The 27,829-nt window shown below is 39.3% G+C and overlaps 1 protein-coding gene across 4 annotated transcripts in view; it reads right to left on the reverse strand.

Moving 5' to 3' along the window:
• tub (TUB bipartite transcription factor) overlaps window positions 1-27,829 on the reverse strand; it is a 60,955-nt gene that overhangs the window by 8,633 nt on the left and 24,493 nt on the right. Inside the window, exons 1-6 of one of the 4 annotated variants that reach the window (XM_006780191.3) lie at window positions 21,340-22,026; window positions 11,548-11,599; window positions 6,932-7,094; window positions 4,339-4,476; window positions 2,177-2,332; window positions 1,224-1,345 (exon numbers count right to left, since the gene is read on the reverse strand). In XM_006780191.3, coding sequence (XP_006780254.1) covers window positions 1,224-1,345; window positions 2,177-2,332; window positions 4,339-4,476; window positions 6,932-7,094; window positions 11,548-11,599; window positions 21,340-21,377 — 669 coding nt within the window. In that variant the 5' untranslated portion in view covers window positions 21,378-22,026. Of the gene's footprint in view, window positions 1-1,223; window positions 1,346-2,176; window positions 2,333-4,338; window positions 4,477-6,931; window positions 7,095-11,547; window positions 11,600-21,339; window positions 22,027-27,829 lie in introns of those variants that run through there. The other 3 variants (XM_087839431.1, XM_006780190.3, XM_035906424.2) reach the window with 3 other exon arrangements.

The raw sequence follows: 27,829 nt of genomic DNA on the forward strand, positions 1-27,829 counted from the left end.
ATATGCTGCAGATGCAAATTTATATTTTTAACTCCATAAGACATTTTGCCACTGATACTCAGTACAATTCTTGTGTACTTTGGGATACCTCAGCCTTTTCTCCTTGTTTCCCTTCCTTAAGAATGGCTTCTTGAAAGCCACATATCCACTGAGACCATTTCTGATGATGGTTCAGTGAACAGAAGATGGATCAACTAAAGGGCCAGATGTATCTCTGTCCTGTGACATGCCTTTTCTGTTTTTCCCCCTATATCTTAAAGACGTGACATTTCAGAATTGGATCTTTGCTAAGCTGTCTTTTATGTGTGAATACAACACTGGTTAATCCCTTGAGTTTTATGCTTGAATGATTCATAGGCCAGGCTTAAATGGCTCAGCAAAAAAGGAAAAAAAAGGCTCTGATAATGGTCAGGTACAAGGACTGTACAGAACATTAGCAAAAAGCAGTTAATATCCAAAGAAAAGCTGAAAGGCTAGGGCACTATGGCCCAATACCATGCTAAAAACAAAAAACTAGAAACTCTAGCTTCTTGGAAGCAAAGATTACAAAAAAATGAAGGTTGGCTCAAGACTTTCTATAACTTCTATAAATAGACTTCTATAAACAAAGACATTTTTGTACTTTGGCTACTTTCTTACAAGTGGCCATCAAGCAAAAGGCTCACTGAGTTAAGAAAACAACTGAGGAACAATGATAGCTTTAAAGGAATCACTTGAGCTGGTTAACATTTCTGTTATTGAGTCTTCCTCAAGCAAATTGAAGTTGTATGGGTCCTCCCCCCAAAACATGACAGCACACCTGCATCCACAAGACTAGTAAGAAGCAGAGTACAATGTGTGGTCCTAGAAAAATATGGAAAAAATAAACCTGTTTCTGAAACCTGTTTTCTAAAACTACTTTTATTGCACCATGTTCATTCACTCTTGAGCTGCTGTAACATGAATCAAATGGCTGAATTGCCACATCAGCATACAGTCAAGTTCTATAGAGTCTTGCTAACGACCTACTAATTGTATTCAGGTTTGAGACCCCTGGCATATGGGAAATACTTAATTTGTTTTAAATTAAACAATAATTGTCTGCAACTCTACTTTCAGCTGGGAAACTATCCAAGTTGGTGATAAAATAGCAGATTTTTGTTTTTTATTAGCTACTGTCAAAAGGTGCTCGGTGCTGCGCAAAAAGACATGCAGAGAAATTCATGCTGTGAAATTAATTTTACCTTGCTGGACTTTTTACTGGTGGCAGAGCCTGGTCTTGTGTTGCTGTTGAGCTGTGAAGAGCTGGAGCTAATTTCATCATCATCATCCTCCTCTTCATCAAAATTCATGCTGCTCGATATACCTTCACGGGAAGGATGGAAAGAAGGAACGAGAGGAAGAAAGAACAAAAGAAAGAAATTAAATTGGAACTGTGGCTAAATATCAGACTTAAATACCAGAAATACCAGACTAATCCACTTGTGGCTGTGTTTTATCTGGTGTGTTTTCACTGATTACAGTCTCATTTAATGAGCAATTTTGTTGTGTTTTTTGGCACATAAAACTTGCTGAAAATGTATCTTACTTAAAGCATTGTGATGTCTTACAAGAAGAAAGCGTAGCGTTCATGCTGGGACGGCTAAAACAACATTCTTGCCACTTAAAATAATCTTTTTATTTACTTTTAATTTTGCAAAGTTAAACCCAATTAAGCACCTGAACTCTAACCCTCATCACTCAATTCCACTTTCTATTTGCTACCCAGTACACTGTGATGAAAAACTGTCATAATGGATCAAGGAAGCACGTGCGCTATTACAACTCTCTCCACTACACTTTTGCATCAGTGCATTTGATTGTAAATTACAGCTCACATACCGGTCAACGTAGTCAAAAAATTCCCTTTGCTGCATGTAGATTATACAGTTTTTGTGTTAATTATGTATGGAACAATTGATGTGTGTTAGCGCTGAGTGTTTACAGTACGAATAATTATATTATTTTTCATTCAGGCGCTGAATTTTAAAATGGCCTATTTATTTGGAGTTGTGTGTTTTTTAACATGAGTCAGTGTTTTTCATCCTCCCACCAACACAACGCAGCAGCAGACCAGAATGCCGTGGGTGTAAATAAGGACTTGTAGTTGTGCTATTGCAGAAGCAGTGGCAGAAGCTTTCTTGAGCGCTGTCAGTACCTTTTTTGAGCATGGTCACGCGAAGATCCTGTTTACTCTGAGACTGAGTGCAGCTCATCACGGGCTCTGCCTCGGCCTCCTCTGAGGTGGGGTGACCCACTGTCAGGATCTGGATCTGACTGTCATCCTGCTGGGAAGCCAGGCCATCGATCCCTGCTGAGTCAAAATTCCAGAAAAGAAAAACAAACTCTTTCAGAATGACTCACTTCTTTTCCACTATCAGTATTTCATGCTGTCGTAAGATTCAAGTCTAAATGAACCACTGCAAAGTACAACAAGAGCAGGTCATTCAGCAATAATGTGTGCATTAATCACATTGTCAACTAGCCTGAGTAAATCTGACAACATTCCCATTTCTCCACTTTTGGGCATTTTGTTTTATGTAATTGTTTTGCTCTGTGTCTTCAATATTCAATCAACTTCTAAAGTGTGCATTCAGGCAAAAAGAACACTTCTCCACTTATCCTATGAAAAAAAAAATTAAAAAAGAAAAGAAAAGAAAAAAGAAAACATTGCATAGAGTTTGCAGGTATTCAGATTTACAGCTCTATTAAGGTCCCACCACTGCATTTAAATCATATTGTGGTCTGGACTTCTACTGGACCACTGCAGCACCTTAATTCATTTCTTCTGTTGCATGAACTCATTTTGGGTGTAAGTTTTGGCTGCTGGACCCATGACCTCCCATTTCACTCTAGAAAACCTTATACACAGAAATTCACGGTCAACTAAATGACTGCAAGTTGTCCAAATCTCCCCTCCACTGCTGTGCTGCCAGTTGTTATGAGGTGTTCATTTTTCTCCAAACATCATGCTGTACATAATAACCAAACATCATCACTTTGCCCTCATCTGTTCAAAGGTTAGTGCTCCATTCTATTGTCTTGTAGTATTTTTTTCAGATGCAAACTTAAGCCATATTGTCATGTTCTGCTTTCCCCTAGCAACCCTTCCAAACAAGTCATGCTTTTTCAGACTTTTTCTGATTGTACTGACATAAACTTGAACATTTTTTTTTTGAGCACAGTTTGACCTTGGGGTGAAACTTCTAGGAAGTCTACTCAGGGAAGAGGGTGGCATTATGCTAACACACATCCGGAAGCTCCAGACTAACTGCAAAAAATGTTGGTTTTAGAAAAATGTTCACACTTGCTGATGATGAATGTACATAGCTGCATAACATCCTGTAACAGCTGTCATTTTGACGTGACTGCATATTCTACTGAGTATATATGTTATATATTAACATGCTGCTTTAACAAAATTAGGTCAGTCTTATCTTTTGATTTCTTATTCAGTCCCCTGTCTTTCTTTTCCTTCAGAGATATGCGTGTAAAAATCAAGAATCCTATTTTTATTTTATAAAAGTATGTAAAAGGCTGCATTTTCATGTCTTCATTATCTAAACTGAAAATGAACAAGCTCTGATCTTCCTAGAGCTCATTTTCTAATGACTGCATCATTTCTGCTTATGCTTTAACGAATCAGAGCACGAAACAGAAGAAGAAGTGAGACAGATCAATAAGTGGTGAATTTGGCACTACTGGCCTGGATAATCTTTTACCACAGTTGAATCCAATTCACTTTCCTGGGACAAAGTCATTCCAAAGGCAAGCATCTGCTGTATTGCAGTATATCAGATGCCAAATGTCTCCAAAGTCAGATATTGTTGATCAAGCTATGTATTTTTTTGGCAAACACCTTTGCTATTATATTTCATTGTGCTGAGTCTGCAATAACACACATTGAAGGTTGAACGGCATGGAAGCATAAGGGAAACAATGACAGCAATTGTAGTTCTTTTAATCTTCTAATGTAGGTCTTCATTTGTGGTGCGTCACTCTGTCATACATCATCACAGACACTGAGCTCTGACGACTTTGGCACCATGGCAGGAGCTAAGAGGGCAGCCGCGTTTCACTCAGTTGTGCTGTTGCCAGCTGTGGCTCAAAAAAATCAGTGGGGAAACGTTATCTGAGGAGGGCATACAGAGCTTGGATAGACTGTTGAAGCTGCTGAATAGTAAGGATTTTGGATCCTCTCTTTTTCACACAGGGGACCGTTTCTAAAAGCTGATTATTTGGTCTTTAAAAATGGCCACGAACAGTATGTTTATCCATTTTTCACACAGTTTAATTAACCATTTGAACCAGCACACTGACCTTTGTGTTTCCCCTTCCTCTCCTTCTTTTCACTGCCTGTCTGTGGAGTGGAACTGGCTGATGCTTTGCCCTTTTTGGCTGAGCGTGGTGGCTGTGGATCCGACATCACCTTCACCTCTTCCTGTTCAGCTTCTTGCACTGAACACAGGAATGAACACGACTGAAGCACATGATGGGTTATAATAAATGTCTTTCACATTAAACATTACGTTAGGTTTTAGTGTAATACACAATACCATTTAAAAGTATTTGCCCCTTTTAGATTATTTTTTTAATATAAACATAACCTGAGTAAATACAAAATGCAGTTTTTAAATGAGGATTTAATTTATTGAGGGGAAAAATGCTATCCAGACCTACCTGACCCAATGCAAAAAAAGTTATTCGACCCCTAAAACTAATAACTGGCTGTGCCACACTTGACAGCAAGAACTGCAACAAAGCATTTGTTATAACTGAAAACAAGTTGTTCACATCAATGTGAAGGAATATGAAGCAATCCTTTCTACAGAATTGTTTAAATTGAGCCACACCGGAGCATTTTATATCATGAATGGCCTGTTTAAGGTCATTCCAAAGCATCCCAATCAACTTTGAAGCCATGAAAAAACCTTAATCTGTTTTTTTTAGTCAGTCAGAGGTGGACTTGCCGATGTGTTTTGGGGTCATTTTTGTGGTGCACTAGAACTATGCCGTAGAATAAGAAATCAGGAAGATGGAAAATACTTTTTCACAGCAACCTATTGCAATCAAAATGTTCAATTTTTGACAAATACAGTAAGTGACTGTAAGATCATTTTTTTACTCAATGTGGGACTAATACTAGGCTGCAAATCTGTAGCTAAAATCACTGCAGGTTTACAGTCCAGAGGTTCCAGCTTAGAAAAAGTGTGGAGCTAACTGTGAACGAAGGCTAGAATGTTTTTATTCATTTTCCCGTAGCATTGTTATGGTTTATTATTCTCTTTTTTGCATCAGAATAAAAGAATATGGCAGAAGAACATCTTTCTCTTCTCTCTACAGGAAATTTGACAGTTCTTGGCCTTAATCCCAGAAACTGACCCTCAAAAAATAATTAAATAAATAAAAATGCTCTGCCTGGCCTCTGTGTGTAAATAAGAAGACTTCAGCGGCCCCAGATATAACAAATGGTTATGTCTATAACTTCTGTTCCCTGAAGGAGAGTAACTAGGTACAAAATATAAAGTATTGCATAATAACTTTATTTATATAGCACTTTTCAAAACATCAAGTTACAAAGTGCTTCAAAGTTCGAATAAAAGCTGCACACTGATTATACGTGTACATGAATGAAATAAAGGGGAACGGATAAAGGAAACCCTAACCTATGAAAATGAGTTTCAGCATTCGCTTAAAACAAATAACAGACTGAGCCAAACTGATTGACTTCAGAAGGGTGTTCCACAGTTTGGGCGCTACAACCTCAAAAGCATGATCACCTCTGGTTTTAAAATCACGCACTAGTTAGATGGATGGATTCGTCATGGTCATCCCTCAGTTTAATAGCTGCTCTTCAGTGAGCCAGGCAAGGGGCAACCTTGTGTTGTACCTTGTTCCTCTTAACATATCTACTCATTCTGTTTCAGTCGGTTTACTCAGTACAACACACACAGCATGGGACATATGTACATACATAAATATACAGACAATCAGCACCTTAGTGCTTAACGAGCGACTGAAGAGGATGTAACGCCCAAATGATAGACAGACCAGATGATGGACCAACTAGCTGCAGCACAAAAATTAATTTAAAAATTAATTAATTTAAAAAGGGCCCATAAGGTTGCTATTCCTCTGGTGGAATCCCATACACCATTGGTGACAAAACGCACAGGCTTTGGTTTCAGTAAACATTCTTATAGCGTGGACAATCCCCACTGTCCCCTGCAGACAGTACTGAATAGAAGATTTCTGCTTTACTTGCTTTGGTTTTGGTTACTCATACCGAAATCCAAAGCAGTGACCAGTGGAGGCTAACACAATCAGGCGCAGTTAAGCTAACTTCAAGCCACAGACAGCAGAGCTAACTAGCAGTAGCTAGCTAGCCCGACTCAGCAGAGGTTTTCTTGGCAAGGTAAAGAACGTAAGAAATAAGGGGTGTATGTGATAACACGGTGTATATGTACAGCCCCACGTGCACCTATGTCATCACAAGTCATGTGCCTTAACGCAGTGAACAGAAGAAGTCTTCATCCAAGATTTGCGGGGCTGTGATATCCCACATTACATGTGTTGTACTTCGAATCGACTGAAAGGGAACACAGTTTCTGCTCCTGTGTGGTTTGATTTGCAGCACTGCAGTAGATGATGCAGTGTGTTGTATTCCTTCTACATGATGTCTTATTTAAAGCTGTAAATTTTACAGCTATGCAACACTAATCATTCAAAAAATGGTTTCATGTCTGGTTTATAGTTCTAATTGGGATGCCAGGAAGAACAAATACTCTTTATAAATAAGAAAGACTTATTAAACAAACAGTGTGACTTCTTTATTTCTTCAGCTGATGTTTTTCTTTAATTCTCTGTTTAAGCTTTCTGAATCAACACAGCCAGAGAGGAGTGCAAGCTTTACCATGGTAGATAGTGCTGCTGTTGCTGCTGAGGTAGGATTCCACCAGTGGAGCCTGTTCCTCACTTTGCTTGGTCCGACGGGTCCGTGATCTCCCATCCACATTAGACTGGACCATCAGGGGCTCTTGCCTCTTCTTCTTCTGCTTCTGTTCAAGGAGTGCTCGCTGACATTTCAAGCAAATGGAAAAATAAAGGTAGAGTTTCAACAAATAGAAAAAGTCACTATCTTTACTGATCTTCACTGAAGTAATGACATTAGAGACCAAATGTCGCCATGTTTACCGTGACTGAGTACCAGCATGCCATGTCTGAAAGTGGTAGATAATCGTTTCAGTAGAAGATTATCATTTGCAATTCATTATTAAATTGGTGTCAAGAAAAAAGAAAAAAGAACCTCTCCGAAGGCAAAAAGCAGGAATGATATGTTTTGTCAGTCCATCATGGTCTCAATGTGTTTGCGTCATCATTAGTAGTGAAATTTAACAATGCGCCATTTCAATTCATTAGCTTTCATTTTCTTTCCCCGCTTTCCGCCATTTTCCCTGCTGAGCATCATCTTTCCTTTTTTTTTTACCAGTTACTTCCGTTTACTTTATCCTCATTCATTTAATAAGCACCACCACAAGGAGTCATTAAGTAGTGATTTCAATTGGCGAGGGAAATCCATTTAGAGTAGGCACATAGACATATCAATATTGGCGCCAGTGATTCAGTAAGAGCTATTATTGCCATATCGAATTTGTAGTGAGATAATTTATCTGAATTTCAGGAGCTGGACCACAACTCCAAACACTCCTCTTCCGGCCATACGTCTATAAATGTCTACTTGTGCCACACATCCATTTGTTCTCATTTCTGCGACCCACCCTCCCTCTGCTTTTTCTCTGGTTGTCAACCTCAGAGATATGCCAGGCCTGGGAGCTCGATGAGGCCTTCCTCAAACCGCAGCCTCTGGCCTAGCCTGTTGCTTCATAAACAAAAACATTTGCCATCAACATTTAAAGTTGAGGTCCTTGCTACTGAAATATAAATCAAAATTACCTCAGTTGGCGGTTTTGTAAAGATTCAGCTGCTGATTAAGAGCACCACAGACAGAAATATATACCTTTATTCCCTTTTACAGTACTTGGCAGATATGACAGAGATGATAAAAGAGCATAGAAAGATCAGTGCTGGATATCTAACAATGTGCTGCCTAAATCAGTATGACCAGAGGCTGAATAAAGCTTTTCATTTGGCCCAACTGTCAGCTCTATGCAAGTCTTCAAACCAGAGCTCATCAAATATTAAAAAGGTTTCTATTAGTGGAAACTTCAGACTGCAGAGCAGTGGAGCGCTGTGTCCTGCAAAGCTCACTTCTTTTCCAAGGCAGTGGTGGTTAAGCTAGCAGAGACATTTTACACAGTGAATTTATTTAATGATTAATGGTCTCACCTGTGGATAAAGCACTTAACAAACTTTAGTATAAAAGGTTTGAAAAACACAATATTGTGCATGCTTCTATCTCTTCCCCTAATATGTCCCCAGCATGCTGGATTTTTCTTTTTTTTCTCATGTAGTGCACAGCAGGCTATAGTTCACTTTAGGTGACTTCAAAATTGCTGAAAATTACTGAAATACAGGCAGACCTTAGGTGCTTTATTCCCATATCGGAGCAATCTGACATCACACAGACTTCTTTCACCTTTCTTAAATCATGTGTCTGTCCTCAAAGGAGTGTTGCGTATTCCTTATGCAGCGGGTTCTGCTTGTTAACTACACGTTTCTGCTCGTTATCCATGATGAGATCTGTTTGAACTCTGCTTTACAACCACCTATGAAAAATTAGTTTCTACAGATAAAAGCATGGCCATGCCAAGGCTTCACTAGTGTCAGCCATTGTAATCGCTACATGGGGAAAGCATGGGTCAGAATCTAAACTTAAGAAGAAGCCATTGCAGAATTATCAGTTCACTGTGACTGCAATATGAAGTTCACAGGGGAGGATGTCAGGTAAAACAAATTGCTTATTTTAGTTTATATTTTTCATTGTTTACCAAAAACCTACACACACAGACCAGTACCTACGCTTGGACTGCCACAGTTCCCTAGAACTGGAGAGGCACAGGGAACAAAGGAGCACAGACGTCTGAAGAAAGCACTTAAAACCTGTGGCTATCCCATCTGGGCCTTCATTAAGTCAAAGAACATCAAGTCAAAGAGATTTATGGAAAAACAACACAACAACATCAAAAAAGAAGAAAAAAGCGGGCATAACAACATTGTCATTCTGCTTGTGGCTAGAGTGTTTGAGTAACTTAAAAGGCTTTTCTCCCAACTGAAGTTCCTGAGACACACGCCTAGAGGATAAAACACTTAAACACAACCTGAGCAATGTTATATATGCAGCCTAATGCGGTAAAGGGTGCACAGAAATATATACAGCGAACACCTGCATCAAAAGGATTGGGGGCACTCTCCTGAGAGCAGCAATGTACACAATTTGGACAGCCATGGTTTGAGAGAGGAGAGGGGGAAAAAGCCATCTGTGTTAAAATGGAAATACCATCTCTAAACAGGAAATGTGATTTACAACAACGCCTGTCAGCAAATTACAAAACAGTCCTGGCAACGCACCTTTGTGTGAATTTTGTGCGAACGATAACTCGCTGGTAGCCTTAAATGAATACCTGGAGCTGCACACCAGCTGCAGGCACTGAGAAAGCCTCTAGCATGAGAGGCGTAAGGCAAGGGCCAAAAACAAGTCCAGAAATCTTCTCCTTCCCTGGATAAATGAGATTCTAGACAGCCTCTACACGATGTTTCAATCAATAACAATTTGTTTAATGATGCTTACGTGCCTGAAGCCCTCAACTGAGTGACATTAAGAATTATATTCTTTATTCATTCATTCATCCATTTAGTCACGCATGAATAAAAAGCAGTTTACTTCAGAATGAATCAGAATACATAAAACCTTATACCCACTGATGAACTATGACAAGCTTCCGCAAGCTTTTGCTGCTCTGACAACGGAACGAGAACCCGTTTGAAGCACTCCACTTACATTATCCACTTCAGGAAAATAGCAGGACGTCAGAAGCAGCAGACTGCACTACGCATAGATAAGAGCTGAAAATGCTTCGACTGCAGCCTGAGTGTTTGTTTTGTTTGGATACAGTGCTGCTGACAACAAACAATGGCAACGGCAGTATTAGTTAGCAGAGTGTGAAATGGCCAAACATCACTTTGACTTAAGGATCCCGAGGGCCGTGCTGCGAAGTAAGTTCTTTGAGCGAGCTGGCTTAACAAAACCTAAAACCCCAGTGAGAGATAATGGGTATCACAAAGGTGGTTATCAACTTTCTCTGTTAACCCAGGCTTTCTGCTTCAGGCTGTGTGCGCGCTCACATAAAAGGGTGCATTTGATGTGTCATTTCTTTTTTCTTCTGTACAGAACTGACCTACTTCGGTCAGAGACATTATCACAGAACAACTGGTGGGGGGAAAAACAACAAAGGGCGACACTGGTACAGAACAAGAGAGCAATGCTGCAGAAAACTTCGAATCATGTAAATTTAGAATTAGTATACTTAGGGCTTTCGATGATGATGGGGTTTTTTTGCTGTTTGGCAGATTAGATTTTTGAAACTTTAAACTTTTTCCATTGAACATTATAGTACACTCAGCATGTTCACATCTGTCACTGACCCACAGCCTTATGAAGGAAATGTGTAAACCCCCTAGTTTGTGAAATTAATGTCGCTAATTTAATATTCTTGGTGATGAATGGACCAACTGGTTATTTAATTTGTGTAATCTATTATCTGTAATTCTAGAACAACGTCAGAAGCACATTAAGGCCAAGTATGAAAACATAATTATACATTTTTCCTCTTACTAAACAAATACACACTGCACACAGTTTGTGCTGATGTAACTTTCCTTGTGTAGTGTTTATGAGGTACAGCTAGTTTGCATGTATAAAACTGCACAGAATCTATATTGCACTTAAAGCACCGTGCATTAAAAGAAAGTTAAGTTCAAACAAAGCATCAGAATGGGGGAAAAGGGGATTAAAATGACTGAACATATCATGGCTGCTTGTGCCTGAAAGGTCTACTCTGAGTATTTCACTAAATGCTGTTTTAGTGGGACTTTCCTACACAACCATCTCTAGGGTTTACATATGTCCCTCACTTTATGTCCACAGTGTACCCGTGTTCTGGCACAAAGCTCATATCATCTCAGATTGGTTTCTTGAACACGACAATGAGTTCACTGTATTCAGAGTTCAACAGCACACCTTTGGGATGTGGTGGAATGGGAGAGTCACATCATGGATGTGCAGTTGATAAATCTTCAGCAGCTATGTGACGCTCTCATATCAGTATAGACCAAAATCTTTGAGGAATGTTTCCAGCACCTTGTTCAAGTCGATCAAAACTGGGCCCAACCTGGTACCAACAAGGGAGAACTAATAGAATACCACTTAGAGAAATAAGAAGTTCTAGCTGGCTATTTGTGGTCCCTTGATGCAGCAGCAGAAGTTAGTGTCACGAAAAATTGCCCTCCCATAATTGATTTAGCCTTGGTGTGACTCTTTTATCAGTACAGTAAAAAGAACAAAAGTCTTACCTGTCTGTCCAGTTTCTGCTGGCGGAGGTTGGTGCCCTCATCATCTAAAGTGCTTTAAGAAAGAGCAAAGAAAGAGGAGTGATTAGGTTAAACTGCTCTTCAGCTCTTTGTTATATCTGTAATAGAATAATGACATTACTTAAGTCAATTAAATTGTTTCCCTGGAATTGCGAAGAACATTAAATACATGAAATCTTAAAGTCTTAGCTTGTTACCTAATAAAACACTATATGTTAATGAAGCTTCTCGCAAATTTCACAAAACAATGAATGTGTTTCTGCCTCGAGGTATTTTGTTTTCACATCATGAGCTATATCATCCTCTCTGCTGTGATTACTTCTTCACAATAAAAATACATAATACAAGTCATTATTCTCTGAAAAATAAAATCTAATCATTCATGTAAATAATTATTATGCTTTGGGCACCATTTACCAGAGAAGGATACAAAAATAATGCATACATTTTTTGTTATTGAAAACTGCATTCACTTACAGTCACATGGAAAAGAAAGCTTTGACAGGACTTAGGAAAAACTAAGAATACTCTGCTAATCAAATACATTTGATTAACTGGTCATCAGCAACTTCAAGCACCTCTTAAAGAAGAGGTTTTAGCAATACTCGGATATTGAGCTTGTTTTGCAGCCACAGGGTCTGGGCACCTTTTCAGTCATTGAGTCGACCATGAATTGCTCTGTGTAACAAAATATTCTAAAGTCAAATGTGAGGCCATCTGTCCAATAACAAAAGCTTGGCCCAAATTAGGCCATCTAACAGGATAATGCCCCAAAGCACTGAAGTACATCTACAACAGAATGGCTAAAAAAGAAAAGAATCAAGGTGATACAATGTTCCAGTCAAAGTCCAGCCCCCGATTGAAATGCTGTGGTCAGACCTTAAGACAGCCACGCATAAACAAATATCTTTAAATGTAAATTAAGTGAAGCTATGATAGAAAGAAGAGTGGGACAGAATTCCTTCACAATCATGAGAGAGACTGATAAAGTCAAACACAAAACAATTACTTCAAGTAACCGCTGCCAAAAGTGGCTCTACAAGCTACTAAATCATGCAGTGTACTTAATGTTTCACAGAACTGGATAGAGTACTGTGAAATCTTTGTTTTTCACAGAACTGTATCTGCTGCAGATACCGAATATGGACACGGCCCAAATGAGAATGTGTAGAGTACATGAAAACAATATTTCAGATACAAAGCATAGTAACAATGCACCCGTCAGCAAAACGAGTATAAAGGAGATGGCACTGCTGAGTTAACAGTGTCATAGCATTTTAGATAAAGATACTTATATCCTCTGGGTGGTTTATCATGATACACCATGCAGCAGTTAAATAACAGCATACTAAGCACTTAAATCACTTTTCAAAAAGGTTCCATACAATAATAACTGTCAGGGGAGTTATTAGAAAGCTGTCGCTGTCTCTCAGCGAATACAGCAGAAACATAAACAGAGGTGTCATTTGAATATTGTTCAAAGTGATGTTGATGATGCATTTTGATTTTCCTAGCAATGGACAGAATATAAATGGCAAAAGTCCAATATAATCTCCATAAATTAATTAGCAGTAGCAGAGCTTTAAATGTTTTGTGACGAGGAAGCATAACACAGCTTGAGCGACTGAACGCACATACACACAGCTACTCCGCTCAGTCAACAAAGATTAAGTGCTACTGAAGCAAACAACATTTCTGTGGATATTTGTTGAATCCATGGCTCAAACTTAAGAACACGTAAGGAACTGTATCCTTGAGCAAATGGAGAGGAACGTCTGCCACAAGAAAAGCAAAAACAGACGAGTTAAGGATGATGGGTTTTAAAGGCTGTTTGGGGCATATTGATGATTTTTCTGCTACATAAATAAAACTGAAACAGAAATTGCTTCAGATCCAGCATTACATGTTTACCAGTTGACCCTTAAAGGTAACATAAGGCAGTCACCGGTACACTGACCACATTGTTCACAGTGGAGACAATCACTGAAACGTCTCTTGCTGCATCTGTCTGCCGTCCATAGCTTCTGGCAATCCAGAAGCTGGACACTAATAGAATCTACTAAATGACTTCAATAAAGTGAAAGGCTTTGTGTTGCCTGTATCACCACAAACTAGATAAAGAAGTCTCCCTATTAGCTACAGTATTTTAGTCACAGTCCAATTAGTAGATGAGCCTTTCACCAGGGTATTGTGTTGGTCTTTTAGAGGATGCTGTTATCCCCATGCTCACTGAAATGTTTTATATCTCTCAAAAGCATTCCTGTGTCCTTTGCAACGAATTTGGTATCTGATGCAATGCAAATAGACCCTAAGGACAAAAGGAAGTCGCACGAGCTCACTGCAAGAACACACCACACAATAACCTACACACTCGCCTGACCTCGTCCTGCACCAACGATTCTCTGAGCATGCTTTGCTGAACAGTCAGCTATCCTCAGCAGCGCCGGCGTATACTGTATCTCTGTCTGCACGAACGCCACAGTTCACTTGAGCAATATTTGACGTGACATAATGACATACTGCCATCTGCAAATGCCTAAAGGTCAGCATAGCATGGGCACCCTGGGATATTGTGTCGTTCTAAAGCACAAAATACACGCCTGCATTGTTAATTTTAGATTAAAAAATATGCACAGTCACTTCCGATCACTTTGTCTGCAAATATATAAACCTTTCTACGCCCTGACTCCATAGCCCCGATAAAGATAATTGGAAGAGGATGGATGGACATAAACCTTATTAATATTATATCTACCACCAATACTCCAATAACCACTTACTCATCTTTAAATAACCCACTTCAATCACAATCAAGTGTGTAAAATGAAAAGACTGTTGATAAGATGATAAGAGGACTGAAGCTTCCGATTAGTCTTTGCTAATCAGCCTAATAACATTTCATACTACGAACAGTTGGCAATGCACATCATGATTTAGAGCTTAAAGTAATGACTGACCAAAAGTAGAAAAACTAATTGCCAGGTAATAATTACGTTAGGGAAGACAATGTTTATTTGAACAATGTGTATTACTTTAGTAATCGTAAACAAAACCGATTCATATCAAACAGCTGACTTCTCACTTATCATGATTATACTCGACATTTAGGGAGGGGAAAAAAAGGAGGAGTGCTAGTTAAAATGTGGAGAGCATTGTTACACAAGTATGACGAGGTTACGCAATACTGTGGAGATACAGAAGAATGAGGTTACTTGCAAGTCATCACTTTCCTATTCCTCTCCCTTATTGTCAGTAGGAAAAATGATCAATATCAGAAATTTGTTGTGCTGTAAATTAGATTTTAAATGGATATTTTGTATTGCAGTTTTCCCTGAAGATTAATGTGTAAGGCCCATTAAAACAAAGTGGAAGCTTTTGTTAAGAAATCTACTTAACAAGTTTACTTTATATTCTTTACTTTAAAGCTGAACTCTTTTATGAAACTATTCAGATCTTTGCTTTGACACTTCAAACGGTTGCACTGTTTATGCTACAGTCACGCTAATGGTTGGAAGCCACGGCACAATCAAAACTGTGCGATTAACTTTTGAGTTTGTTGCCTTTGAAATGGTTGCTTCTAAGATGGGGATGAAGTCTGTGACCATTTGCAGTTAGTTTCTTGTCAACGTTCAGGAAAAATGCAGCTGAATGTAGAACTAAGGCAGGAAGCCAAACTCCACAAGGTGCAAAAATCCTTAACAGATTAACAATTCCAAAACATGACCTAAGAGACACAAGAGAGGTCGTACAGACATCCAGACAAAGACCAAGACTATAAATACATATTTTCCTAGATTTATGACTATAGAAACAAACTTTGTAACTGATCACAGATATCCTTGGTCTGTGAGGTAAACAAGGAACCAACAGTTTAACCAACAGGATTTATGTTCTGGCTAACACCATTCCTTAGATGCAGCATGGGGCTGGCAGCATTGAGATGCTCTACTTCTCCACAGAAGGCTTAGAGAGGCTGACAGCATAGAATGAATTGAGTAAAATGGAGTACTTAAAGAAAACTCCAAGTTCTCTTAGCATAACACTGTTGTGAAACTTACAACCAAAGGCCAGACTTACACAGCACTGCACATCTGTAAAGAAACCTGAAGATAGAAGCTCACTGATGCTCTCTGTTTAAATCGAACAATGATCCAGGTTGTAAATTTGAAATTATAACTGCAGCCAAAAGGGGGTCTACGAACTTCTTGGTTTAGGTTCCTAATGTTTTTGTAAATGAAAACAGCTAGTTTTCATGTCTCGTGTACCCAGAACAGACAGATTAGTGTGCCATCAGCAATGATGTGGTCTGTTGTGGTGAAAAACGAGCTCAAGCTGAAAGTGAAGCTGTCAGTATCTGGATCGATATACGTTCCCACGCTCACCTATATTTACAAGCTTTAAAGTAGTGAGTGAAAGGATGAGAATGCAGATACAAGTGGCAGAAATGAGCTGCCGCCATAGAGAGACTGGGCTCAGCCTTAGAGATAGCGTGAGGAGCTTGGTCCTTCGGGAGGGCTTCAAAATAGAAGAGCTATTTGACTATCGTATGGACGTATGCCATGGGTCTGGAGGAAGATGCAATGTAAAACTTTCTATTCAGCCACATATTTTAAAATATGTCCATTAGTTGTTGTTTTTTTAATCTGATGATTCTTTGAAATTAAGTCCACATGACGTGACAGTGCATTTTTTTTTTTTTAGATAAAGCTAATAAAAAAAAAGGCTTTCCTTTTGCGAGGGACATATAGTTGCATGCTTTATAATTCAAGTCATAAACTTAGCATTTATACAGCAATTAACTGTAGACTGCCTGTTTATGATTCGACAGCTTTTAATTTAAAGCAACCCGCAATGCTTGTGTCGGTGTTGTAGTCCGTCCATCCGCCTGTTACATAAAGCACTACGTAACTAGAGTAAACAACTACAGATCAAGAAAAGCAAAATGACAACAGATCCAATTATGAATGTATTTGTGACAATTTGTGTTCTACAAACAAAGTTATAATTTGACAGATGCCAGTATTTCTCGGTAACATTGTTAAACATTGTTTCTCGTAGCCGGCCAACAGCACTTAAATTCTGTTTGACCTTTCCTTTCATTTGTGCTCTTGTAAAACGTTTTTCTCCAAGACAGCGACAGGATGATTTTTTTAATCACACATTTTTAACACTGTGCAAATTTGAGGCAAATTTTAGACAGGCATCAGGACTTCATACGTACTGCTGGAGAAGATCAAACCCCACTCAAGTTAACTTGTTACTCCTGCTGTGCTTCCTTTTCCTCTGCTCTCCAATACTCTCCAATACCAATAATGTATTAAAGTAAATAAAATAGTAGCTCCTACTAACTACTAACTACTAAGCTACGGGATTCATTCAGCACCAGTGATTAGCTGGTTCTACTTTTTATTGAGTCTTCAGTTTTTTGCTTTTTTTTTTATTATTACCGCAAGAGCTTTTAATCACTGACCACAGGCTCACTGATTGTTCCTTCAGCTCTTGGACGGGCGTCTAAGAGTCCTCTAACAAACATCCACGGCTCCTAATTCAAGGGCAATCGGAGATTTCCTGCAGCACAGCTTGAGAGAATGAGCTAAAGTAGAAGAGTAGAAGAGAAGATGATGAAGGATAGAGAGGAAAATGTGCTTCTGATGTTTGATGAATCAAAGCTCAGATTTGGCGTTCCACTCTTGTGATTGAAATCGCTTTGTGTTATAAACATAAAAACATACTTCTTCTGTCACTTTATTCAAGCTTCCTTTTAATCTCTCCTAACCTGGAGACCCTGTAGCAGGAGCAGGCTCAGTTTGTCATAGAAATGACCCTGCAGCATTTTTCAAAGTATGACTACGACTATCATTACGGGGTTATAAAGTTTGTTTCTGTTGAAAGGTTACACAAAATCAGTGTCTTTCTGATTGACATTTTTGATCAAGAAGAAGTAAAGTTTTGCTGGAGCTTTCGATTACACTCTGGCCTTGCAATAACAGTCAATACTGTGTTTCAAAATTCCTCGAAATGTCTCTAATGGCTTTAATAATACTAAAAAGGGAAAGAAAAAGATCTGTTGTTGCTCTGTGACTACACTGAATCTGTTTGCATTTTTTGAGTGTGCAACACCCTCAACGTCTGGACAACCACTTTCCATTGCAAGGCAATTGTGCACGTCCCCTGGTGGGAAACAACCTCTCTCTAAACATGTCTGACACAAACTGGCTGCAATCACTCTCAGACAGATTTGAAGGTTTGTAAATAACTGGCTTCCCATTTATAAGCACAGATTGCAAACACATTACAATTGATCTGAGTCAGTTTGCAAATCTATGAGGTTCTGCCCGGACTCTGAATGCAAGTAGTTCATGTGAATTTCTGTGTATGTAAAAGGTTACAGGTTAGTGCTTTTTAGGTCATTTCACTTTTCACAATAGATAGATAGATGGCTGCAATTCGCTGCAGACCTGGTTCCCACCCATCTTCGAATCATCATTCATTGCACATGGTCCCAATAATTTGGTTCTTGTCGAGGTCTGCACCACCATTTTCCCTACTGTGATAGTAACATTACCCACATTCTGACTAAATATCGCAATTTTTTCATTTTTAATTGTAAATTTTTAAAATGTCCAGTCTTCCTGACACACAACTAATGATGAGGCACGTATATGTGCATAATTTGGTTGATCTCTTCTTCAGTAGAAATTATTTTTTAGTTACAACATTTAAAAGCAATTGCAATCCTGTATTTCAGTTTAAATCTTTCGTCTCGTTTTTTCCCTAACCAATCTCTCAGATTGCTTACCAGCAACTTCAACGAAATTCTTTCCATCACCCACTATGACTGGCTGCATGAAGGTACAATAGAGTAATTGAGCATAAACTAATGTTCCTTTATGAACATGGTTGATGAACCTTTTTACCTTTTTACACGCTTCATTCATGTGTCAGAATCCTATTAGTGGAGTCTTGAATGTGGACCATGTAAAATCATTCAATAAACTGATAGCGCTGTGCCACCGACTCTAGTTTGATGACAAATGCCCACACAGATGCAATAAAAAAGTATTTACCTCCCACACGCTGTCAGACATACAGACAAACAAAGCACTCCGTGTCTATTGATCAAGTGTGAATAGGCATCAGACTGAAAGATAATGGCACAAACACGTGCTTTTGTAGTGCAGGTCAAACAGCTCATTATTATGTGGAGAGCCTGGTCATTCTTTAACACACCTCTGTAGTGTATACTGACCAGGTAAAGCACTGACATCCGGGTCTATCCATTGCAATAAATCACCTTTACAAAACCTATAAAATATAATTTAAAACTAAGGTGCAAAATAAGCACCTCAGCAATTCTTAAAAAGAAATGAAAAGCTTATCCCTGAATACTTGCATGCAAGTTTGCAAAGTCTTTGTTGCCATATAAATTCAGTATTTTTATTGTGGTTTTTAAACTGATAGACTGGCTGCTGGACTGATTCAATACTAAGGTGGAAAAAGGCACCTTAGCGCCATCTGATGAATAAAGAAAACCTAGATTCATCAGAATTAATTGTGTCTGAAATCAAATGTATGATATTTACATATTTATGCTGTAAAGTATTGTTGCTAACAGTGTGGAAGTAGTGCCGAAATCATCTGTCGAGCCCGACCAATACAGGATTTTTGAGACCAATATCAATACAGATATCTGGTGATTTCCAAATCCAACATTCTTATATTTTTTTCAATATTTTTTTCTTTCAGATGCACAAAACATAAACAGATTTCTCTAACATTTCTCATTTGTAGTTATTTATTTACTCGTTTAGGCTCTGCTTGGATCAGCTGTAGCTAACGGGCAAGTTGCAGAGTGCACTCTGGTGAACAGACAATGCACTCATTACATGTTTGAAAGGTCTTTCTTCTTCTTTTCATTTATTAACCATTAAACATGTCAATACTGATAGAGTGGCAAGATAATATCGGCTGCCAATAAATCAGCTGGGTTCAAATCATCTATACCAACATACCATGCTACATTGCCCAGGATTCTGATTTTCGTTGAAACAATAGCTTGCCTATTTTCAGTCCTTTTTTAAAAAATAAATAAATAAACTGAACGACGCCTTAGCTGCTGTTGAATGTAGGACTGGATGGAGAACAGAATAGAAGTTATGAGACCCTCATATTTTTAAAATAGTTTTGCATGCATCATCAGGTTTAAAATATGTGACAGTAATTGGCTGATGAATCTGCAGCAGCAGTGTGCAACACTACAGGCAATCCATTATGGAGACACAAAAGCAAGATTATTTTTGTCATTTGCATGGTGAAATGCATGAAATTCTGGAAAATGAATCTCATGAGCGTTGTGCAGATGTAGATTGACCTTGCAGGTGGGAATGTAAATAATAAAGCTTTTAAGTACTTTTGTGGTATAGGACACCATGTCTTGCTCTACTAAATTGGTTATTTCTGAAAAGGTCATGTAAAAAAAATAGAATCGGACGATTAACAGATTTTTGACAACATAATTTCTTCTTTGCCACATGAGAGGAAAAAAACTACAATCCTGATTTGATGAATAATTCATACACAGAGAAGAACAAATTAAGCATCACCAATTCTATGTGGATGTTTGAGCAGCATGTTTCCTTGATTTACTTGCTTTCTGTGCGCTGTATACCTCTAACTAACAGATCTACAGAGTGCTGCTGTATCCAACCCTCCCTGCAAAGAGGCCCATGTATTTTTAATGTCAGCTTCATGAGATGAAATCAAAATTCTGCTCACTGGCATGACCTCTTTCAAATAGTATATACAAGTACTGTTACTGCAATGGATACTTTTACTGGTTAATATCTAGTTAGTATTTAATATTGCTGCCTAGCATTCGTTAACAGCTTTTCTGGTCAAGTGATAAGGAGGCCATGGAGAGATAGTTGTAATTTGCACTGCTAGGCTAGCTATTTAAGTCTGTGCATTTACTGCATTTCATTAAATGCTTTTGTTTCAACTTTGCCATAGTAGGAGGAATCTTATTCCAAATAAAACCCACAGAGGTTGCTTCCTGCTGTTGTCCTGATGCAGTCTCATTCTGAAATTTGCGGATTGCCACCGTAACTTATAGCAACCATAAGCCAATGGTCTCAAAGCAAGCAAGGGAAACCATGGCAATGGGCATTCAATTAGAGGAAGGAGCCACCAGCTTTGGTACTACACTTGAAATGCTTATGTTTTATAACAGGAGATTTAGAGCTACAAAACGGCATGACTGCCACCAGCATGGCTCAGTGAAGCTCATACTGGCACATGCAGGAAGAAAGGAGACATAAAACATGCACATTTACACATCAGGAACTTTCTCAGTGATTAAAAAAGTGGACATTAATAAATGTACAAATGTGAACGTGGTTCTATCTTTGATATGCACAGCAATCAAACTGGATCCAAACTGATCAGAGACAGCACTGAATCACATTATGGACAGTTGTGAAACAATATGAGATCATCAGAGGTTGATGCAGTTGACATTTTGGGATTGTTCTTTTTTGTTTGTTTTTTTTGGTGATTCTTCAACAACTCGGCACCTAAACTAAAAATTAAAAAAAAAATTAAACCCCTGCACAAAAAAAAGAAAAAAAACATTACTCTATGCTTTTCTGTCGTCATACCGGCTCAGTGTTACTGTTAATCAGTCTGATCTCTGAACACTCGCTCAAATAATCACACATGCTTCAAAAGATGAACACTGTGCCCCCTCTGTGTGTTCTCAGGAATGTGGTACAGTACCTGTAGGGAATCCAGTCGGAGGAGTGCTTGGAGCTCATTCTGTATTTATGACTGTTGCTGTCTAACTGCAAGGCTAACGGCCTGCAACAGCACCAGTGGAAGAGGCTATGGGGTCTGAGGACAGCGATCACAGCCAGCGAGCCCACACCGCCTGTTCATCCTCTGCACACAGCTCTATATTCCCAGCCTGCCTGTGTGCTTTTTGTACGTCCTCTAGTTGTGGGGCAGCAGATGACTAACAATCCAGTCAGACAGCCGCACTCTTCAGTCATGCACAGTGAACACATGAAATAGCCGTTTTCTTCTCTCTTCCATGTGTATGCTTCCAGTCAATGCCTCTCCTCTTCTCTTCTCCCATCCGCTCCCTCTGCTCCTTCTCTGCGCTGGCTCTCTTCCCTCGCACTTACTCTGTAGGCTCTATCTAAATCTCCCTCTGTTTCTTTCCCTTTAAATCCCCCCTCCCCTCCTTATTCTCAGTCCAAATCTCGATCTCTGCCTCTTTGCCCAATCTATCGCTCATTATTGCTCGTGCAACATCACCTACGCTCGCAGTGAGTGCAAAGTCAAAGGTTCAAAAAGTAAGAAAGGTTATAGAGAATCCCTTTTGTCTTGCATCTTTGATGTTCCTTTAGCGCTATTTTTGTGCAGTGCCACCCCCTCGTTCCAATGCAGCCCTACACATACTGTCTCTCTCGCTCTCTCTTTACGCAGACTCCCTGTATCTTTCTTGCACACTATCTGTGTTGTATGAGGCATGATAAGCAGGCATTCAGATTTTTTTTTTCTGGCCCATAATTTATTTATTCTTTCAGAGTAAGAGGCATTAGCATATGACTGTGCAGACTAGTGTTAACAGCCTTTAATTCAACGCTCTCTACGGGCAGACAAAGGCACCCTGTGATAGTGCCACAGCTCTGAACCTCTCTCACACACATCTGCTTCCGCCCTCCGTCTGCAGCCCCTCACTGTCAGCACACAAACACACATCACTCACTGTGCTCCCAGGGTTATTCAGGAGTCCATCGATAGACAGTTAAACCAAGTGGCTTCTTTGTTTCGAACCTGGTGCAGGAGTGAGTTTAGTATGAAAATGCAGAAATCTTCTTTTTAGACGCCATGTGGAAAATGACCTGCAGCAATCCTGAAATTTTTTTTTTTTTTTTTTTTTGGGGGGGGGGGGGAGAATCTATTTCCAGTGGGTACAAATGAAACCATTTTGCCTTCTACTGACTCCCTCCTAAATAGCCAGGAAGTGGGACGCACACAAACTTATGGCTGATGCAGGGCTAAGATCTTTGTTACATGCTCAAGCTCCAGTTCACTATTGTGCAAAGTGTTACTCAAAGACAGACAAAGAGCGCAGCTACTTTTAAAGGCTTTCAAGCATTGTCCCTCAATTATTCATTGCAAGTAAAAACAAACACCACACTGAATACTGGTAGGGGGAAAAAAGCCAGCTGAGAAATAAGTCCATGACAAAAGATGCGTTAAAAATAATTTTGACAGAATTTGGCTCCTTGAAAAATAAAAATGAATGACTTGGATTTAATATTCTTCAAACACAACACCCTGCTTGTTATTACAACATGAATTCTGCTTATGATTTCTCACTCTTTGTGTTTCTACATGTAAAGAAACATTAGTTAGTGGGGTGACAAAAATCAGCATGTGTATTAACAGCATGCCCTTATATAACTAAAACTGACAGAAAGTCTGAAATACAACCGGTCAGTCAAATAAATGAATAAATACATATTTGATCCTCTTGTACAGCCAATAACATCAAAGCACACTGCGGCTGCTTTACTGAAAGCACAATGAAAAGATTGATTATATTCTGTAACGGTATGGCCTTTCCAAAATGTCATGTTGCAAAGGTGGTTCACCTTGCCTGTTGTTTATGTTTCAGTAAACAGTAAAATATATCAACTTTCAGAAAATTCCACACATATCAATCCCTTATGTAGTCGTTTCCAACAGCGTCAGAAACCACAAACAATGTTTAAATAAATGGTAGGCAAAACGTCTGTGTATGCTTTTTATGAAGGCCGAGAATATAAAGGAGAATTCTGGTTTCCTGTTGAACATGGAAGCTTGTTATTTGGCCTTGGAAAAGCAGTGACATGTTGCTATATCAAGCCACCAGGTGAAACATTGCCTGTTTGAATTATATTGAATTGGGCAGTAAGGCTGATGCTGTTTCTTCTGCAAATTACACAATCATCATTCCAAGGTCTTTTTCTTTTAAAGAGAAAAGAGCGAGTAGTAGTAGTTTTTCCTCACAGCCCACAAGACGCTGGGTTTTGAGTCTTGCAATTCATTTGAAAATACAATTATTGTAATTGCATTGGTCCCCGGTTGCTCCCAGTTTCCTCTCTGCCTTCTCCTCTCCTCTTTTTCTTTCTTCTTCCTTCTCTCTTTCCATAACAGGTAGCTCAAGAAAGAAAGAAAATATCCAAGAATGCCAGCCTGCATTATCTTCCTGGTAACAGTATCTTGGTGGAAAGACAACACAGTAATGGAACAGCTCTGTCTGTGCCCACGAGCAAGGCACTGACTCACATACACCTCGGGTCCAAGAATGACGCACAAGAGATTTATAATGTATGGCAAACTGGCATTGCATTATAAGCCCTGGTAAGGAGGTAAATGTCAAAGACAGTCAATAAACTGAACTGTTAATTCACTCCGTGGTTAATGGTGTGCTCCCTGCAAGTCAGCTGGTGTGATAAAAGTGGAAGTAAATAAAACAAGTAACCCCACTAAGGAACAGGTGTAAGCACAGGACTGTGATAAATATTTGATGCTGAGAGGAAGACTTTGAAGTCTGGCGCTGGTCCTGAGAGGCCTGACTTTCCTAGTGACTACAGCAAACAGTCTTTCTTTCTTTCTTTCTTTCTTTCTTTCTTTCTTTCTTTCTTTCTTTCTTTCTTTCTTTCTTTCTTTCTTTCCTTCTTCCATCCATTCTTCCATCATGTTCCTCATCTTTTCCCCCTGGCTTTACAACCATTACCGCATTAAAAACCAAATGATAAGATCCTCTTTTTAAATTAAATTTTTTAAGTCCAGAATTTGTGCAGAGTTCTTCCCGGAGGCATTTTTCTGTTGGTAACAGGAGGCCAGACAGTATCAGTAATTATAACAATGGTCCTGGCATAGAAGGCACACTGATGTGAAAATGGATCTCTGGCCTGTATCTGCTTGCCTTCGTCAGACTGGCTGAAGCACAGCTGCGGAGTGCACAGCCTTAATAATATAGTAGCCTGATCATCAGCCGTGCAGGTCATAAGTTAACTGATGAGTGACAGAAACAATCAACCAAAAAGCACAGTGCTCAAATGCAACAGTTCCATGAACCACTGAATGCAGTGAAGACATTGCTGCTAACGTGCAAGAGAATCGGGCTGTTTTCAGCACTTTTGAGATTTAAGTCCTTGCGCTGGCGCCAAAGTACACAACCATAGCAGTTGCATTCCTATCCTCCCAAAAATACAAAGTGTTTAGTGCACTGTACAACTTCCAAAGTTGGAAATTTACGAGTTTATTTGGGAAGAATGTGTAGAATGTACAGCATAGGTGATAGTTGATTGCCAACAGTGGACAAGTATTTTGGCAAATTTATGCTTTTAAATTTTCACTGTGCAAATCATTTCTCCAAGTTGTTACATAACAGCATGTTACAGAGGTCACGCCTGGTTTCCATTATTTATAAACTGACGTGGTTTTGTCCAGCTTTAGAGGCGATCCGTTCAGGAGTGGTTGATAACCTTATCACAAAAATCTAGCCCAGGACCTGTTTGATGCACCATTAAAAACAAAAAAAAAATGCTGTGCTGTGCTGTGCAGCGTTTGTAGCCCTCCAGATTGTGACTAGAGAAAGCTATATTTTCCAGCAGCTTTTTGAGACTTTCATGACGTAGTCAGCCTTGAATCGAGGGCTCCGAAGGCGGTAATTAGGCCTCAGCTAAGGAGTGAGTCACTGAGTGGATCCAGATTATGTCATCACACAAGGGAGCTGCCACATTTTTGAGAGCCAAGGGATTGTGTAGCCAATATGTTGGTGTAAACTTAAAAAAAACTGTATGCATCAGGATTAAGAGCTTTGATTATGCAAGATAAAACAGTAGAGTAACAAGCCTTCAATGGATGGTGCAACATCTTGTGAGTAAGTACAACTTGATGTTGCAGAGAAAGAAAGGGCTGCGGAAGCTCAGCCATGCTTGACTGTCAACCATTCTTTGTCAAGAGCTTCTGAATAATAGGACAATGCTGCATTTACACATGAAGGCATGACTGGCAGAAGAAAAACAGCTCTACAACAAACTGATTTCTATTAGTGCATATAATAGAAAATCGCTCTAACAAAAGATTGCAAGAAAGCAAGCAGACAACCTTTTGTTCCCTCTTATCACTCATGGAAGAGGGCGAATAGCATAATCAAGCTACTTCCATGTACTTGAGAAAAAATCTCAGTCATAATCAGATAACATTTGATTGTTCAATTTTACAATAAATCCAGTAAAAAACGCTGGATAATTCCTGTGGAACACACTGTCGGAAAAGCTGACTACACGCGTTAACTAACTGAGAGAAAACTCCCTCTTGCACTCTGCAAGAGGCCGAGCGAGGCCTGATACGAATCAGCAGCAGTCTGACGCTTAGCTGCAATTCGCTGGATGATATAATTATTTATAGATGGATGTAGATGGAGACTCCTCAGGTTTTTCTTTTTTTTACTCCTACAAATATTCAAAGAAATCGAGAGCGACAGCAAGCGGCTAAAAACCAAAAAAGCTTGCCTCTGAAGGTTGCTGTGAGGCATTTTGTCTAAACAGTGGCATCTTTCTTTTAAGGGGTGTTGTAAATCTTTGAGGGAGAGAGGGGGAGAGAGAAACAGAGACTATGTGTGTGTTTGTGAGTGTGACTGAAAAGTAAATCTCACGGCTTCAGAAACACAGTGAGAAACTGTGTGTGAGCTTACACATGAAAAGAATAAAAAGTGAATGAGCACAACTGCTTGCGCCCAGCTGTGACTGAATCTAATATGCACCTTCAATTGATTCCCCAAAAGCAATAGCAGGGGAACAATGCAGTGTTTTCTTGCTCGTAGATGTAAAATGTAGGGGAATCTAAATTCACAATTTCATAATTTGGTTACATTTATAATAGCAACATTTTTAGTATTGATTCTTCTGCGTCTTTAGAACTAGGGAAGTGTAAAACTGGATACACACCGGGGAATCAGCATGTGGGACACACACACACACACAAACATACATACACAGTTCTTGTATCAACATAAGTCCTTCTATCTCATTGTTCAGTGGCCATCAGAGGGCATGCATAAAACATGATTTGGATTAGAAAATGTCATGCTGGATGAAACAGTGTCCCAGTGTCCCAGTGAGGGAACCAGATGGACTGCTTCAATACACTAAAGTTCTTTTCCATCCTCCAAACCACAGAAAAGCTTTATTTGTGCACTCGTAAACTGTAAATACATGCACACGTGCACATTGTGGATGCAAATGGACATTTTAGAAAGAAAGAAAAAGAAGTCCTAAATAGTAGCTTAATCTATTATGTATTAAAAGATGTCTGTCTGACTAAGCATGGGTGGAAGCTGCAAATTTGCATCAGTTAGATGCCCTGTCTATTGTGCTTTTATGGAGCGAGGTTTACCAGCATCACCGCTGTGAAAGAAACCAACAAGAAAAATGTAGCAAAAATGTTTTTTAAAAGTTTTAAGCTCCAAAGCAAAACAGACAGGCATTTGAGATGTTTGCTAAAGATCACACAAACGCTGCCTTAATAAACCCCAGACATCAAACAAATCCCTCACACTATATGTCTCCAGCTTTGCTAAACTGTGTTGTATCCAAGGGATACAGACAGAGATGCAAAGCTTATAAGAGGCACGAAACCCAGTGTGGACAGATGAGTTATTTCCTACATTTTTCCTCTGTGTGATTTTCCAGCTCTTACACTTTCAGTGCAGTCATTGAATTTTTCCCAAGCTGAGAAAAGCGTACTCCCAGGTATGACTTTGCTGTGATTTTTCCTGTCTGAGGTTGAAGCCCTGCCCTTGGTTCAAACAGTGTGATAGGAATTACATCCCACACACAGACATTGATGTGCGCACATACCTCACACCCTGCTGACAGAAAGACAGCAGAGAGGCAGAGATGTTAAATGAGATTGTCATTTTGTCAGGTGCTATACAGTGTGTGAGTCCTGTATCTATCTTTAGCAGATTAAATGTATGTGACTCACCGTTTCTAAGCGATTTTTTGCTCCCACTTCTTCTTTAGGTCTTATCTTTCACTCACAAATTAGTTTTTGCAGTGCCATCACTTCTAATTCAGACCCGCCCCCACCCCCACTCCCCAGTAATTAAATACAGCAATTTACTGTAGATAAAAGCAGGAAATGGTGAGCTACATGATGCTGCAAATCAAATAAAAAAGGAACTGTAGCTTTAAATGGCAGC

Source organism: Neolamprologus brichardi, chromosome 1 (genome assembly GCF_056152115.1).
Source record: "Neolamprologus brichardi isolate AB-2024 chromosome 1, ASM5615211v1, whole genome shotgun sequence".
NCBI classification, from domain to species: domain Eukaryota; kingdom Metazoa; phylum Chordata; class Actinopteri; order Cichliformes; family Cichlidae; genus Neolamprologus; species Neolamprologus brichardi.